Source organism: Filicampus tigris, chromosome 8 (genome assembly GCF_054856515.1).
Source record: "Filicampus tigris isolate MCC_2025a chromosome 8, RoL_Ftig_1.0, whole genome shotgun sequence".
In the NCBI taxonomy this organism is placed as follows: Eukaryota; Metazoa; Chordata; class Actinopteri; order Syngnathiformes; family Syngnathidae; genus Filicampus; species Filicampus tigris.
Window position 1 is genome coordinate 19,020,264 of NC_141224.1, and position 17,938 is coordinate 19,038,201.

Here is a 17,938-nt window from a genome sequence, read left to right on the forward strand (position 1 = left end):
CAAAAGAAAAATGTGTATTTATACTCACCTGATCACCGTCATCAATTATCTGGGGCCTGTTCTGTTGAGGCTCTATGGAACTTGAATTGGATTGGTCATCAGACAACCGAGGCAGCATCTAACAAATGACACCAATTAACAAATTGTGGCATCAATTGTGAAAGGAATACAGATGATAAGTCAATACTTTTACTTTCTGGTGGTGTACACCACACTACTACCTTTTGTCACTGATGAAACTCATGTGAAATTATTTTCAACCAAGTCCCCCCACCCCAACCAGCGCAAAGCATTTTTGGATGGGGGTGGGAGGGCTATAAATTTTCATGACATAACTTAATTATAAAGATTTTATGCGCATAAAAACATGAGTAAACATCTGTTCTCAAAAAGAAATCATTAACTTCATTTTAAATAAAAACAACTCAGCTTTATATAGGACTTTCCTGCAGAAAACTGCAAAAAAAAAAATCAATGTTTATTAATTTAAAAAAACTGACATTACCAACTGTCAACACTGAATATTGAATTTTTTTTTTTGCATTGGCGCTACTTTAAAATCTCATGTATCCCTTGAAGTGCCTTCAAGGCCCCCATTTGAGAACCACTTCACTACAGTATGAAAATAGGACTGATAACCAATGATATAATCTTACTGTTGTAGGGAGCTCTTGGCCTTCCACTGTTCCCCGTTGCATGGCAGAAGGCACCAGTTTTTTGAAGTAGAGCTCCAACTCATCATCAGGTAAGTTGTTCAAATCAATGTCATCATCTGGGGATTATACAGACTCAATCAAAACCTTTATTCCACCAGCAAATTAAAACCCTTTTAGGCCGAGATGTCCTTTGCAAGGTTGAGAAGGGCCAAGAAGACAGAGCACAATTCACGTCATAACAATAAGCAATAAAATACAGTAAAAGTACGGTAGACCAACTATTTGCAAGGGATAGGGACCAGGCTGCCCTACGAATAGCGACTATCCAAATATAATTGATGCCCATTATAAATGCATCAAGGGAATGAAATAAATAACCACCCAAAAAATTGTTGGGAGGAAAAAAAAATTAAAAACCAATACAAAAACATAAATCTACAAATGGGTGAATTTGCAGGTGCCAAACCGTGATTATGCGGTGGTCCACTAATTACATATAACAACACAGTACAATTACCGATGTAAACCGTTGGTTGACTACCATCCAACCAGAATGGATTGCAGAAAATACTGACCAAGTATACATAATGCAAGTGCAACAAAACAGCAGTCTAGCATATCACAACACTGCGAGGAAGAGTTCCAAAGTCAATTTCCAAAGAAATGCTTCACGTCAGGAAAGGAGCATTAGCATTAGTCATTAGTCATACCTGTGACGTCACTGTCTATGCTGTCCACAGACATGAGCTTTTCATTTTCCAAAAAACTGGAGTTGCTGCCACTGAAATGGTCACTGTCCACTGCTTCACTTGGCACAGTCTTTTTCTCAGTAGTGGCTTGCAGGAATGGGACCTGTAGTAAATAATATTGGTTTAAAATTGAAAGTATTGAGCCTTGCTTTTACAATCCACAATCATCCGCTGAACTTGCAGTTAAGCCTAGTTATATCCATCCATATGTGCAATGATGTCTTTAAGTGAAATCTTAAGTTAGTCGGCAGTACCACATTTTTGGATTTCAATTTTGATAGGAAATGAACCCTCCACATTTAAGACAAATTCCCCCAAAATACCTTTGTATCTGTATGATCCTTGTGTCCAAATTGAGCAAATGTTAGGAGGCCTGTTGAAAGATCTGACAAAGGAACTCACGTCACAGCATGTTTAGCCTTGTGCAAAAGATCTACTTTAACACAAACAGCTCCCATTTGTTATTTCCAAAAATTAAAATTATTAAATATCATGCAAACAAAAGTATGTTTTTGATAAATAACAGTAAGCAAATATTAAACAAAGATGTTCTTACCTGTCGGATGCTCTGTGTGCCTGCCTTGGACTGAGGCCATCTGAGTGCGAAGACCCAAGAGGGAGTCTTGGTTTCTGAATGCACTATCATCCATGTTAATCTTAACCAGCATTTTTGACAGGTTGTGTTCAGCAATAAAGTCATCTGCGTTGTCCCTAAATACAAATAATTCCATACATTTCATGTAAAAAATATACAAAATGCACACAGTGATTCCAGCAACTAAACAATTAAATCTTTGATCGAACCAATGAAGCAGCAATGCAAATCTGAGCGTGCTGACTGGGAATAGTGATGCAAGTAAAAAGAACATTTTACATTAGATTGAGCGGTTCGGAAAATGGATGGATGATCTAACTACGTAATGTGTTCATTCTTGAGTAGCGGTTGCAACAAATACAACTTAACTGTCTGCTAGTGGATGATAGGAAAAAGGGCCCAAACTCCCTAGTACATAAACCAAATGAATTAATATGAACAATGTGTTCCATAAAGTTTTTAAAGTCGACAGACCACAATGTGGTTGATTAATGGCAAACTCTGGCATTGCTGAATGGCAAAGCAGACCTCATGACCATGCACACCTACCATTTATAAAAATCAACAAAATAGCTGCTTGTGTTTCTATTACTTAAACATTTTCATCCCTCAATGAGAAATGCATTTTACACCCTGCTGTATATTTTTGTTACACATCAGAGAGCCGCAGCATACAAGCATCAAGGCATGTGAAGAAAGATGCCAGAGTGACAATACACACAAATGGTGTTGCATCCTTTATCTGTATTTTGTGGGGGTGATGCCTTGCTCAAAAGGTCCCTCAATAGTAGTCAGGAAGCAGACATCACTTCACAAACTATTTTCAATTTATTTAATATGTAGTGGGACTAGAACCAGGACGCTCTGGTGCAGAAGCCCAAATCCTTACAGAAAAGTTACTGCCAGGCCTCAATATTCGTGCACTTGGTCAGTATTTTACTCACAAGTCATCTTTCACGCTGAGGGAAAACTTGGGCTGCTTGTCTACAGATAACTCTGAGTTTGGCTGCTGCAGCTCGCTTTCCTCGAGGTATGAGGCAGCAACACAATCTCTGGAAAAGGTGAGAATACAGCAACCTCGTTAAGATTAGAATTACATTTAAAAAGAGTGACTAGGTCTAACTTTTCAAATGTAGAATTAAACTGTGAAGGTAAATATAAGCCATCTCAACTCATCTCAGTATATTTCAAGAATACCCCAATGTAGAAGAGAAATAGATGCCAGTAATTTAGAAGGGGGAAAAAACAAAAACAAAAACAAAAAAAAAGAGTAATACACATTCTTGCTTGTACATGCTTCTGTAAGAATGATTCCCACAACCTTTAAACAATAGTTTTTGGGGGAATAATACGCAAGCCTATGTGATAATTCTGAAGATGATACTTAGTTACAGGTCACATCTGTCCCAAGGAGGGGTATGCTCCCACCTGTTCTCCGACTGAGGTCTAATTTTAGCCACTGTAGAAGCAGCCACAGGCAGTCCAGGGCCTGAACCCAGTGTTAAATTTCCCAGCGTAGCACGGCCAATGGTGCTGTCCAGAGATTTGCCAAGGAAACTGGGGAAGGCTTCATCTTCTATTTTGTAAAAACTCTCTGCCATTTATTTGAACAATCAGGGTCGTAGCCCAGTTTTGCTTGAGGACAACTCAAATGGAGACCATCTCAAATACCTAGAAAACATTAAGAAGTGAAGGTTAATATTTAGGGAATAACCATCAATTAACTGCAAAGAAATATGAGTGGGGGTGGATAGTAAACTCGTAAAACAGTGCGTTTACATAGCTGTTAAATGCTAAAAATGTATACAATTATGAGTTCATTATATGCATTTGCATAGTTCAATGATGTGCAATGTGCCCAAACCTAAACCAACTAGCAATTTGGGTAATGAGCTAACCCGTAACGCTAGCTCATGGCTAAAAACAAATGGGCTTGTTGAGTTTACGAACCATTTCTCGCAACAGGTTAAGTGGCGTTGATTAACACAATACACGACTTAGGTGCTACTTACTATAAGGATGTTAAATCGAACTGCTACTTTCAATCCCACTCAAGATAAAATCAGAACGTTACAGTGTTCATTTAAGACTCAACTTAGTTCAAGCGTTCAATTGCTTACGAGGAGAGGGACGTCCGAGCTGAATTTCCTGTTTGGATACTCGAGCAGGAACGCAGTGGGCAACAACTTCAACACACTTAGGCTTACACTTTGCAGTTTCTTCACTGCAAAACGTCGCAGTTAGACGAAACAACTCAAGTTAAGAGGGCAGAACGAAGCGCCTGAACTCCACAGGAAGCCCGCCAGAACGTCATTCTCATAAGGGTGGGGCTTAAGTTTTTATAATCATTTGATTGGATAATCACTTGAAACGTCCGTAGTCACAATTGGACGAAAAATATGCCACTTACAGCAGACATGACGTACATACCGCACTTGTCTCGTATCACTGATGCAAATTATTCATTAGGCGTGGACGTTACCACACTTTACCGATGTAATACAATACGCATAATTTTTCTGGTAATATCGGTGAGAGACTGCTTAGCACGTCCGCCTCACAGAGGTCGTGGGTTCGAATCCGGCCCCGGCCTTCTTGTGTGGAGTTTGCATGCTCTCCTTGTGCCTGCGTGGGTTTTCTCCACGTACTCCGGTTTCCTCCCAAATTCCAAAAACATGCATGGTAGGTTAATTGGACACTCTATATTCCCCCTAGGTGTCATTGTGAGTGCGAAAGTTTGTTTGTCTCTGTGTACCCTGCGATTGGCTGGTAACCGGTTCCGAGTGTACCCCGCCTGCTGCCCGAAGACTGCTGTGATAGGCTCCATCACGCCCGCGACCCTTGTGAAGAAAAGCGGATTGGATAATCGTTGATGGATAATCGATACCAATGCCGATATATTTTTCTTGACATTTTTTTTTTCGGGCAAATTGTTTTTACACGGGCAATTCAACATGACAAATAGGCCCACTGGCAATTTAGTACACATTTATTTTGTGGGTATGATGTGCTATACGGAATGTGCTATGTTTAGATGTGTGTATAAATTGTGTTGTCGCACTATGCAACATTTTTATCACGCTATTGGCACCTTGCACTAACTTTATCGATGGATGAAAAATAACACAACACTTCACTTCCTCTCTGCCATGCCTCTTCTCTGTATATGAAACCGTGTGTGTTTGACTCATGTCTGATTCCTGGTCATGTGACAGAGACTAGTCCAAACTTCCATAGGTACAGGTTTCTGCGCAATTGCGCAATGAAGTAAACTACCAAAAACAGTAGAAAATGATGCATGCGCGTCCATTTTTTTTCCAAAGTTGGTATCGATATTTGTTTTAAGGAAATCGATACCAAATCAGTAACGGGAGTATCGATATATCGATACTAAAGGATTGATACGCGTATGAATAAAATTCATACATTGATCTACCAGTTGGACTTTATCTTTGCTGATGTGCACGCAATAAGATAAGATAAGAATGCCTTTATTGATCCCACAGTGGGGAAATTTTCATTTTCAATAAAGTAGTGAGCATTATATTGTGATGTTCAGCAAAACTTTGTACCAAACATTATTCTGTCAAGTAGATAGACATTTGTTCTCCTAAACAGCTGCAAGCAAGACCCGTTGAGACAGCTGCTTGCAAACTGAAAAGCAACACAATTCCTGTCCTTGCCATCTACTGTAGCCTGGCAGGAATTAAACAAAGAAGTGTATTGTCATGTCATCTTCCAAACCGCTTATCCTATACAGGGTCGCGGGGAGTTGCTGGAGCCTACCCCAGCCGTCAACGGGCGAAGGCAGACTACACCCCGAACTGGTCGCCAACCAGAAGAAGTGTATTTCTCCAAGATATTAGTTTTCAAAGCAAAAATGATCTGCACTATGTTTCTGTCTGTTCTCCATAGGGGGTTCATGGTAAACAACAGGATTGACGAATGATGTTGAATGCTAGACACTTGTTCATTACAATACTTTAATATCAACATAAACTGTACAATTTATGTCGCAAGCAACACAAATGTAGGAATAACTGCATTAATCTACTTGGGCGCTTGCTTTCTTTAGTACTTTAGACTGCCAACTAACCACATGTACTGTATAAATTGCATTCTTCCTTGTGGTTAAATACTGAGAAATGCTGTTGCTAGGTAACATTGCCATTTTATAACAGTATGATGTATGTAATAGTAATACATACATCACAACAAGTAAGATGCGTAGATGACATCAGAGCAAACTTGAATGGATGTTAGTGTGCGCTGTCATCTAATAAAATGTAAGTGACACCATTGCAGCATCATTGCCTATAGTGTGCGTTAACCATTCCAATACTAGAACAATCCTTTTTTTTCAAATGTATACTGCAGTCCTGTCTTTCGTGTTTCGCTTATTAAATATTAGGGGTGTAACGGTACGCTAAATCACATTTCGGTTCGGTTTCCTGGAAACTTCGGTTCGGTTTATTTTTGGTACAAAAAAACAGATTAAAAAAAAATATGTGTTTATTTTGAAAAGATGACAAGTAAAAGGTACATGTTTTTTTAAAAAATAAATAAAAGTGAACCATTCGGGTGACATTCTAATTACACCAGAATAAAAAATACACTAACAATATCCATCCATTATCTGTACCGCTTCTCCTCACAAGGGTCGCGGGGCGTGCTGGAGCCTATCCCAGCTGTCTTTGGGCAGTAGGCGGGGGACACCCTGAACTGGTTGCCAGCCAATCACAGGGCACACAGAGACAAACATCCGCACTCACAATCACACCTAGGGGCAATTTAGAGTATCCAATCAACTTACCATGCATGTTTTTGGAATGTGGGAGGAAACCGGAGTGCCCGGAGAAAACCCACGCAGGCACGGGGAGAACATGCAAACTCCACACAGGGAGGCCGGAGCCGGGATCGAACCCACGACCTCTGAACTGTGAGGCGGACGTGCTAACCAGTCGACCACCGTGCCGCCTTACACTAACAATAAAGGTCTCTTAATTTTGGAAATTATTAAGACACTGAAATCGTTCAACACTCAACAGCAACAGCCTATGACACATTTAAGTATTCAAGTTAAAGACAAGTTGTCATTACAGTACATATACAGTACACTTTTTGTACACTAACAGTTACAATTATTGCTAACTGTATTAAAACTCTTGTTAAAATGAAATACAGTAACTTTAAAATCTTTATGAAATTATTTACTCTTTTAAGGCATTGAAATCTTTGAATGTTCAACAGCATATTGTAACGAATTGGGTTATCTGTGTTGTGGTGGGATTTGTGTTTTGCTGAATTGTGATGTTTCCGAGGTTCATGAATGCATCGTACGGCTAGCGAGAGAAGCAGCAGAGAACGAAGAACAGAGCTGTTGTACTTTGTTTTTGGCTCAAAATACTGCTTGCTTCCTCGCCTAAGAAACATTAAAAGTCGGATGATGTCGTTTTAAGTGCTATTATGTTAAACGCACTAGCTACAGCATAGCCACCGATCTCATATAGCAATGTCGGCACACAACTTTGGGACTTATACATGTACCTTTCCCCATCGGCGATTTTAACAGTAAAGCTAGAATGTTCCCAAACAGGAGACCGCAGTGTTCGGGGACCTTCGAGCTCTGGCAATTATAATGCCATTTATCCATGCATTTATGATTTATCACGGCTTCTGGCGTCTTGGCCCCTCTTTAGTGCCGCCGCCCTCCTCTCCCGCGTGCAACACTTAATAGCGCCCGTGCGTAAACTCGCGCTAATTGGACCGAACCGAACGCAAGTGGACCGAACCGAACATGCCATACCGAAGCGTATTAATACACCCACGTGTACCGTTACACCCCTATTAAATACATTTGTAAATACATTTCTTCCTTGTTGTTTTAGTAATGATGCAAACAAATGAGAAACACAGGGAAATTAATGATAATGTTACTTGGTGGGGCAGCACAGTACGGGTTCTGGGTTCACCTAGACACAGACAAGGTGCTGCAGGAGATTGTTTTCCAAAGAAGTATATTTTAATTGAAAATAATATTAATGATCTTGTTTTTATGTGGTACTGTTGTTTTGTTAATTTAATTCTATGATTTTTTATGGGGGGCGGGGGCTCGTTGAGACTCAGCTCAAGCCTTCCTGTGTTTCCAACACAAGCATGTTTGAATATATAAATGAAAATACATATACTTTGAATCACATCCCGGAAATAATACCAATTATAAACCTTTTCCTTTAGAGGAACTGATCCACATGGCACTGACAGGCACTGAATGACACAGATAAAGACATTGGAACATCCCCTTTTTGGAGACCTTGAGGTTTTGTTTTTAACCTGGACTGTGGCCTTTGGTGGTCATGAGAGAGACTGTAATGGAAGAGATGTTATGAGCTGATGAAACCAAGGTTGAATTTTTAGGTGACGATTCTAAAAAGCAGTTTGGTGCAAAAACGATATTGTGCATCACTCGGCAAACAAAACACCTACCGCAAAGCATAGCAGTGACTGCTTCACATACTGGGTGGAATGTTTTGAGCTCACCACAGTGAACACTTGTGTGTTATCTTGGGTGTGCTGTTCATGCCAGAGTGACAGAGACAACCAAGTTTGGCTGACTTGCGACAAATGCTGCTTGAAAAATGGGATGCCATCCTACAGCAGTAAGCGACTAGCATGTGGAGGAAATGCCAGGCTGGCTGTGTCCGGTTCTTTTACACTCTCCTTAGGCCTCATATTATTAAATGAATAAATCCGGGGTGACCAACGTTTTTGAAGCTGAGAGGTACAATACTTCTTGGGTAGCATGATTAATGCGAAGGACTACCAGTTTGATACACACTACTGAAATAACAAATTTGCTCAAATAACTTTTATTGATAACTGTTATATTAATAATGGTGTAAGCGTTAAGGGGGATGTATCGCGGTGTGATGACGTGAGGGGAGAGCGACGAGGAAAAAGAATAAACTGGCCGACAGTTGTTGCTCCCAAGTACAAGTTCTGAGGTATTTTTCTATCTGCCGAAGAGTGTTCTTTCAACGCCGAACACACGACACGCTACAATGGTATTAATTTATGTGAAGACACTGATCATGTTAATGATTTCTCACTGTAATTAGAAAACCGATGAATATCAATATGCTACACTTTATTTCTAGATCTGCCAATGTTGATATTTTCAAATGATCACTTCTGAAACAATCCTAGGAAATCACAATGTCCCGACACTAGTTGGCTATTTTCAGAACAGAACTGCAGGCTACTCATGTGGTCCTTGATGCCGGTGCCCGCGGTCGACCACGTTGGTGATCCCATGGATAAAAATTGCCAAAATGCTTTTCTTTAAACTTCAATCCAAACAAAAGTCTGTCACATCATAAAAAATGGCATTAATGGTTATTTAAAATGCTGATGCTTTACGTCAAGTAGTAAATTACTGAAAAACAAATTCTGAGTTAAAGCCTTTGGCTATACTACATGTTTTCACATTGTGTAATTGAATTGTGTGCATTTATTTTATCTCAGAAATAGTTGAGAAAAATCTTTGAATGCAGCATTGTTGGTATAGTATGGCAATTTGACAAGATGACAACGGAGTTGGCCATTTATTTTCGTGTATATACAAGAAAAATAAGATATAGGACAAAACTTCAAATCTCAAATACTTTGTAAAAGCATTTGGGCATCCCATCTCTCCTACAACATAGTTCCTTATTTGTAGCCTACATGCAAATGACATGCTGTATTATTGCCCGTCAGACTCTGATAATGACACCAATGATCTTGAGGAAAGTCTGCATGAAATGGACTGTTGCTGAGGCTGACTGTGCTCAGCATCACAGTGCTCTATGAGTGAGGGGGGAGGGAGCAGGTGGCCATGCCCGGTTCCAACTCTGGGAGGATCCAGAGGGGGAAAGAAATACCTGAAGTCACAACAAATGAGACAAGACAAAGACAAGAATGGAAAATGGACAAACAGAACCAAGCAGAAAATGGCAAGAAAAGAAACTGAAATCACGCACTGTACAAGAATGACTGAAGTTGTGGTATAGAGAGATACAGTATTTCTCATCATTTTAGACCAGATAACTACAAAATTAGGCAACCACAGACACGAAACAGTCATGCAGAATGCATAATGACACAAATAGCAATGCAGATGAGGCATTAGTAAAATTAAGGATGGTGCAGCTCTAGGGTAGGAAAGTTCTCTTTCAAATGCAGAATACGGTACAATCTTTTGTAAGCACACAATCAGAAAATGAGGGAAATTATAGTATGTTCATATTAAAAAATGGTTGCAAAAGTAATTAAAGCATTTCATGTTAGAGAATTAGTTAAAAAAAACATTTAATGAAAATACACACATACGAGATAAGGACAAAGGCACTGGTTATTGATGCAAAAGGTTGCGAGACTGAACTTTATTAGATTGAAAGCAATATGCCATGAGTGTGTGTTGGATCAGATACACTTAAATATGTTGTGTGTGTGTGTGATCCCAATACTGTATCATGAGACGACACATCCGACCCGTACATTCATGACATTATCTACATTTTAAAACAAGAGTTTGCTTTCATAATCCATTCACACAGATGTATTTCCTGCTGCTCGTACAGGCATGTGGTCAAGATGTCGGCAGGATACAATTCAAATAAATGTTTAGTTATATCAAGGACGTGTTTTTGCATTACACATTTTAAATCTGGATTTTGAAAGGTTGCGACAACAGCTAATCTAATCAGCTATGGTATTAATCATCGAATCAATGTTGGATGTCCGCCTATGACACAATAACCTCTTCACATACTACAATTGTTTTTTTTTTTGTATTTGAAATAACAGGCACAACTTAGAAGAACAGGTTTATTCAGTTTACATTGCATGGTGGTTAGCCTTTGTACACTGCAAAACAGAAGCGTGGGATTGTTAACAAGCATCAGTACAACACAAAACAAAAAAAAATCCTAATGTCAAAACACAAACCAAAAGATGTAACACCTGGTTGCACAGGTTGAATGCCAACAGCCTGTATGCTGGAAAGCCAAAAAAGCCAAGCTCTTTGCATGAGTGCAATTTGGCTCCAGGAGTTTGTCAGTGAGCGGTCAGTCCCAGACAGTGTGAGGCATACCGGGTTGTCAGTTCGGACTGGCTCAGGTTGGGATGGGTGAGTGGTGTCAGACAAGCCACACCACCTACCTTCCTGCGGCAATTCCATTGAGTGCATTCTGGGAGGTCTGAGCAGAGGAGCCCACCACAGTTCTCATGGCTGTGGGCTGACCAGATGAACCAGTTAGTGGGCTGCCGTCTCCCTTCAGGATGCCTGTGCACTTCCAGTTGTCCATGTAGTTGGCTGTGGAAGGACATCAAGTTCGCAGTGGTAAGTCAGAGTCCAGTGATCACATGGAGAGAAGAGAGAATCACATTTGAAAGAGAATACAAATGGGGAATAAGTGTTATGCTTAACAATGTTAGGCATTAATCGACCCATTTATTGACCGCTTTCGTGAATCCTCTTCGACGGCGGAAAGACTGTTCATAATGCTTTGCATTTTAGCCACAGTTACATGATGATAAACATAAATACGATTTTTTTTTTAAAACACAAAATATACATACATTGGTACACCTAAACATATGTTTTTGTCGTGAAAGCTCATGTGCTGTAACACTGCATTTGGATTGACTGTAACATCTGTGCTTTTGCGACGGCATTCACTTACAATTCGACATTTGGAAATACAGCTAAACTAGTTGCAGACGGTCGGCAACACATGAAAACTAGTTGCAGAACGCCACGCATTGCGACTGAATTGTGCACTGGCATTGTGTGGCGTCGCTTGGTGTGCGGCTATCTTAAGTTGAGACAGCACTGAAAAGTCAGGAGGGCCGTGCTCAGGAGGCGCTAACCTTTCCATAGACGAACGCAACCGTCATCCCCGGAAGAGGCCAGCAAGGTGCTGGTGATGTTCCAGCTCACACGCCACACTTGGGAGTTGTGGTTGTCAAACTGGGCGACAATCTGCACCTCAAACTTGGTGGGTCCTGTAGCGGTGCTCTCCTTCCTGGATGAAGATGCACAACAAGTACTGTAAGTGCTCAGTGCAATGATGCAATGCATATGTGGGACTCACACATTAATACGTCCACTTTAAAAGACAAAAGAAAACACTGAATTAGTCACCTTAAAGGGACGAGCTTAAAGATTCTGACATCTTTTGTTGCAATGGCGAGGACATGGAAAGATCGTCCCAGGTTTGGAGCAAATGCAATGTCATGTACTGCATCTGTGATGGTCATCAGAGTCTCAGCTTTGGCATATTTTCTTTTCCACATTGGCACGAACAAAAGGATACGTTAATTATGTTAGCAGTTAGTAAGTGTTGATTATGCGAGAAACTGTGTGACATAACACTGAGAGAAACCTTACCTTGTATTTTCATTGTACTCATAGATCTGGACTTTACCACCATACGTCACGTTACTGTCATCGCTTCCCACCGCAAACATGGGTGGGTGGGCCCGGGAGCTGGTTGGGAGTGATATGCACATGACTTAACTTGATGTATTACAATAGAGCCGCATTTAAAAAAGATCCACAAGTCAGTTAAATTCTGTCTTAACCGGTGAAATATTTGATATTGCATTACTGGTCTGACCAAGGGTTACATAACTGGAGACAGTTGTATTGGGTGTAACCCAGACAAAAAGACACACCATGCTGCATATGTAGAGCTGTGACATATGAAACCCATCCATACAAGACACAATTTGCTTGACTACGCTGCTAAAAGATGCACTTGCGTGAACTACCTTAACCCATTAAAGCCTGAAGCCCCTCGTGAGACATCTCTCTAAAACCTACGGTCGCCTTGGGAGTCACCCTTGAAAACCTGACATTTTCGCCACCTACAAAATAATATTGCAGCCCCTCTAGCAGATAGAAACATAATTCCAAAAGAATTTGAGATCTTAGACATGTGGCTTGCACACTGGCACGATTTTATTAATCTTCAGTGTTTCAATCGGATATGCAAGTGAAGCACTATTTTTAATTTTTAAAAAATCGAGTGGTAATTACCCTGCTGTATTCTCTTACAAAGACGTTGAAATTGTCATTGTCTACGAACATATATCATATAAATATACCATACATCACGTATGGATGGTTTCACGGCTTTAAAGTCCGCGAGCGTGTCATCTATATCACTGCCGTGACTTATAGCAGAGCTTCAGCGATCGACTGTGCCACCATTACTCCTTGGAAAAATTTGGGATATACTCCGACAACTCACGACACCGTCACATGCATATTCTGATGCATTTCATTGGATAAAAGACCAAGAATTGGATTAAAAAAAGAAAATGAAGTATGCGCTCTCCCTGCTTTAAAGGGAGAAACACACAACAGTGCTCCTGGCTTTAGTGGTAGGAACGCGGTTATGCGCTGCCGTCCTTAATGGGTTAACAGGCTGACCCGGCGCAGATGCTACATGTCCGTTAGTTTTTGAAATGATAATCAAAGATAATGGTTCATTTCACATCCGTTGTGAATGATGACATTAAGTGTTTTTTAAAAAGTATCAATGTTGAGTGGAACCTGTGTCAGCTTCAGTGCTACAAACCTGTGACAACAGTATGAGCTTCACAAGAACAAAACACATAATTTTGTCAATCTACTGAAAGGCGAAGTCAACAACTAGTCTAAAAACGGCATTCTGATTAATATTGCATTCGTGGAATATGAGTTGAGCAGCTAAATCGACACGTTTTTCGCTATCTCATGGGGGGGGCGGGCATTTTGCCCAGTTGCTAGTCCCAGTCCCAGGTAATTACCAATCATGGCTCATCTATTTTCTCAAGCTGAACCATGATTGATTGTTACCAGAGCCCTGAGCAACTGGGATGTCATTTTCAGTCGACAGAAGTGACAAAATGGCCGCCTGCTGAGATGGATAAAAACGGGTAGATTTTACTACTTAAGGCGGAAGTCAACCCAAACATATTTTTTTTCAAGAATATGTTCCCAGCAGGACCACTAGTTGAAACACGGCATTCTGATTAATTTTGCGTTTATGGAATATAAATTGAGCAGCAAAATGCACTCGCTTTTAGCCATCTCTGGGGGTGGCCATTTTGTCTTCTGTCAACTGAAAATGACATCACAACGGCTGAGATTCAGAAAACAGGTCAGCCGTGATTGGTTGTCGTGAGCAGTTGTGATGTAATTTTCAGTTGACAGAAGACAAAATTGCCATGGCTTTAATTCATATTCCATAAACACTATTAATCAGAATGCCATCTTTAGACTCGTGGGGCCGTATAGAACGTTTTTGGGTTGACTTCCTGTTTAAGATAATCAGCAAAATGGCTTTAAAGCAAGACCTCCTGTGATTTGAATTTAACAATATACATCCAACCAACCAATAAGTCATAATGCAAGGTGTCAGTATTTAGCCGTAACCATTACACTGAGTCACATTCCCAAATCACCTGACTTACACTCAGATTGGGATCAGAGACAGACAACATTGAAAAGGCCATCAATGAAAATGTGTAAGTGTATAGAATAATATACAGTATGCAGACCTTGTAGGATGACAAGAAGCTAAGTAGCCTCGTCTTTGGCATCAACGATTAAGTGTTGGATACGAAGCCATTCTGGGCAATTACCAGTACACAATACCTTAAACGATGAACAAAACACCGCTCTGACCTGGAGGGGTTCCAAGAAATGCAGCTGCAGCTGAGCTTGCAAGAGATTTCATGCTGCAGGGACCACTGACTCAGGTTCATCACATCTGGAGCCTCGTAGATCCTCACCACCCCATCCGCTGAACACGTGGTCAGCATCAGGCCCATGTGTTTGGGAGCAAACTTCACATCAGTCACTGATGTTCGACTGTCCACAAGTGTGGTTCTTTTAATCTACAAGAAAATAACGGGAGACTGTTTAGTCTTGTAACGCAGATTATATCAGAAAACTGACAAACTAAAACATTTGGTGAAATTATTACTTTGATAAATAAATGTTGCCTCAAGGACACTTGAATTGGATAAAGGTGTTTCTGCTGTCTCTTCCTTGTGTGTATGCAGTGACAAAACAGCCATTTTCTTGAGATTGTAAAACAGCATCTGAGAAAAATGGCTTAAATAATACACAAATCCAGTAAATTTATGAACCCAAGCAGAAGAAACTGCAATTTTTTGCTTTGCTTGGACGAGAACAGAAAATGGAAAGTGTGACGAACACTCTGCCCGAGGTCATTCTTGTGATACACAATGCCACTTTTTATTAAAATATAATCTTTCAATGCAGTCACTGAAAATTCTCTAGCATAGACAAAAACGTATGCCAGCCTATAAAGCACAAAACTGCCACCTGATGTTGAATTGACGCTTTGAATGAATTTGATCTAGGATGAGAAAGAAATCACAAGTTTACTAAATTGTACACGGAGATGGCATAGCCCAGGGGTCTGCAAGCCTCTTTAATCCTCCTGCTGTGGCTCTCTGTGACTCTTGAAAGTAGATAACTGTTTAATTTAAATGCGTTCGTTTGTTTTTCAAAAGTAATTCTAAATTGGAGATTGTGGTGCTCTTGTAACGTTAAAATAAAATGTTTGTTCCTCAAAACTTGTGTCCCAATCACCAATGTGCGACACGTACCGCCAAGGTTTATTGTTCTATTCGAAACCTGGTTGGTGGATGCATTCAAGAAAAGAATAGTTTTTTTTAAGAAAACTGAATGCTTGACACTGCATGAACTATGTTAAATACATACATCGCTTACGGCAGACTGATGACTGCTTACGATAGTGTGTGATATCTACAGCCCAGATTTGCTGACACTGTACGGTAACTCACAGCCGAAAACGTGGCATTAACCAGCTGAAATAAATATTTTAATTGCCGATATTTTTGCAAATACATATTTTACACTGATAAGTAAAATAGTCCTTTTTTCAATTCAAATTCACGTTCCACACGCTTGGTTAAGCAACACAAAAGCAGATGGCATTTTTGGGCTGCTAAAGGCAGATAATTTCAGTTTGGCTTTGATTTCATGAATTTGAGAAGGAATCAAATAGACTGATTATTTTATTTGAAAGTAAGCTTCAACCAAGCATCCTTTTTCAGAGTTCAAAATGTTTTTGTTTCATACAATAATAAAATATTGTTCTCTGTAACAGTTCATTGATTTCAGAAATGCAACACACTATACTTGTTTTTATACACACACACACGAACACACACACACACACACACACACAGATGGAAAATAAAATGTGTTGTCACTTTAGATGTCAAAATGTTTTTGACACGTGCTTGTCTCACGAGACTCTCTACAACAGATCTCAAGTAAATGAGGATGTAACACATGACACCATCCGAAATGTTAGATTTCCCTTGGGGATGTCATATGTCAGTCACGCAAGAGTAAAACATTATTTTGGCATTGTACTGACCCAGTGGCTCTGTCCTCTCTGTTTATCATTTGACTCTCCTACAATTTCCTCCCAGACAGCCGCTGTCCTGTCAAAGGAGCATGAAGCAAGAACTTGTCCAAATTCTGGATGAGCCCAGGTCACTCTCCACACCGATCCACTATGCGTCTGTGGGTGGAGAGAAGAGCTTGTCAAGCGTATCCACAATCAAAATACATTCATCTGTAAAGGAGAGACGACAGAAAATAAGTAGGAGCAGGCACATTGCATGTGACTTCTTATTGGAATGCTGTTACCAATGTTCCATCTTGGAACATGTGAAACACACACATGGTTGGTTCATACCTTCCAGCTGGCAGTGCAGTGCCACTCTCCATTCTCACTCTTGTCCCACACCTGAGGAAAAAAAAAAAAAGAAGTTTGTCACCTGATGCTTTCACCCGAGTCAATCAATATATGCCTCTTTTGTTCAGTAATATCAAACCCGACTTTATTACGGGATACTTTTGAGTCTTCACACGTGATTATACATTTGGACTTACGCCATTCATTTACGTTTGTTGTAAGACAGCGAGTTTTCTTGTGTACGGAGTACTCTTCGGTTTCAGTGTGCAGCATAACCTAGCTTGTATGCTACATTGGCCAAACTGTTTACGATGAAGCCACCCTAAACGAAAACGTCAGAACTCGCATTGCAATGAATGCCTTACCTACGTCCGTCTACAAATTAGCAAATGCAACTAAGAAAGATCAGAGTCCGCGCAACGTGTTGATTTTCGGAAATGTGGCCACAGTCAAGTGAGGCTACTAAGGCTAACACGAGTTAACTTACTTTGACACTTTGGTCACTGGAACAAGTCGCCATTCTCCGGCCATGAAAGTCATACGACACATCATGAATGAGATCTTTGTGGTCTGCTGCAATGCTGCGTGCAACAAACATGTTTGCAAATGCAGATAAACGGAGGTCACACAGGGTACTCCTCAAGCTAACAAGCCTGTCATGACGTGAGTGTTGGCGGGCAATGCGATGACTACACTACGTGATTACAACTACTGACCACATCGGGGCGCATTTGTCCAATTTTCTTACGCTTCTTGTAACGAGAGGCGGAAGAAAATTTGACAAATACGTTCATGTACGACCGTGGTTGTAGCACACCGCGTTTATGTCGCTTTATAATGTTTGACTTGGGCATAAAATCAAGGTACATTGAAAAGCTTGAACAGTGACGTCAAATCGCCCACCGAGGGGACTTTCCCTCCTTTTCCTCCTCCTCCTTCTCCTTTTCCTCCTCCTCCTTCCCCCCCTCCTTTTCCTCCTCCCCCCATCCTCCTTCTCCCTCCTCCCTTCTCCTCCTCCTCCCTTCTCCTCCTCCTCCCTCCTCCTCCCCCGCCTCCTCCTTCTTCTTCTTCTTCTTCTTCTTCTTCTTCTTCTTCTTCTTCTTCTTCTTCTTCTGCGGCTCTTTGCAAAGTGGAACAGCGCAT

General features: G+C 40.6%; 2 protein-coding genes across 6 annotated transcripts in view; both read right to left on the reverse strand.

Annotated features, from left to right (window-relative positions):
• Positions 1-4,303, reverse strand: part of cep192 (centrosomal protein 192) — a 38,143-nt gene extending 33,840 nt beyond the window's left edge. For 2 of the 4 annotated variants that reach the window (XM_086038671.1, XM_086038668.1), the window contains exons 1-8: positions 4,121-4,303; positions 3,429-3,671; positions 2,945-3,052; positions 1,962-2,116; positions 1,729-1,790; positions 1,367-1,508; positions 657-772; positions 29-118 (exon numbers count right to left, since the gene is read on the reverse strand). In XM_086038671.1, the coding sequence (XP_085894797.1) occupies positions 29-118; positions 657-772; positions 1,367-1,508; positions 1,729-1,790; positions 1,962-2,116; positions 2,945-3,052; positions 3,429-3,601 (846 nt within the window). In that variant the 5' untranslated portion in view covers positions 3,602-3,671; positions 4,121-4,303. Of the gene's footprint in view, positions 1-28; positions 119-656; positions 773-1,366; positions 1,509-1,728; positions 1,791-1,961; positions 2,117-2,944; positions 3,053-3,428; positions 3,672-4,012; positions 4,048-4,120 lie in introns of those variants that run through there. The other 2 variants (XM_086038670.1, XM_086038669.1) reach the window with 2 other exon arrangements.
• A 5,401-nt stretch (positions 4,304-9,704) lies between these two features.
• seh1l (SEH1-like (S. cerevisiae)) lies at positions 9,705-17,662 on the reverse strand. Of its 2 annotated transcripts, XM_086039027.1 has the most exons (9): positions 17,283-17,662; positions 16,796-16,846; positions 16,472-16,618; positions 14,719-14,930; positions 12,433-12,531; positions 12,187-12,327; positions 11,913-12,067; positions 11,202-11,355; positions 9,705-9,922 (listed from the first exon to the last, which is right to left on the reverse strand). In XM_086039027.1, exons 1-9 carry the CDS (start codon positions 17,391-17,393, stop codon positions 9,745-9,747), a joined length of 1,248 nt encoding a protein of 415 aa, XP_085895153.1. In that variant the 5' UTR covers positions 17,394-17,662; the 3' UTR covers positions 9,705-9,744. The 2 variants fall into 2 exon arrangements, with proteins under 2 accessions (XP_085895153.1, XP_085895152.1); XM_086039026.1 differs by lacking the exon at positions 9,705-9,922 and having other exon boundaries at positions 10,855-11,355; positions 17,283-17,650.
• Positions 17,663-17,938: the final 276 nt, after the last annotated feature.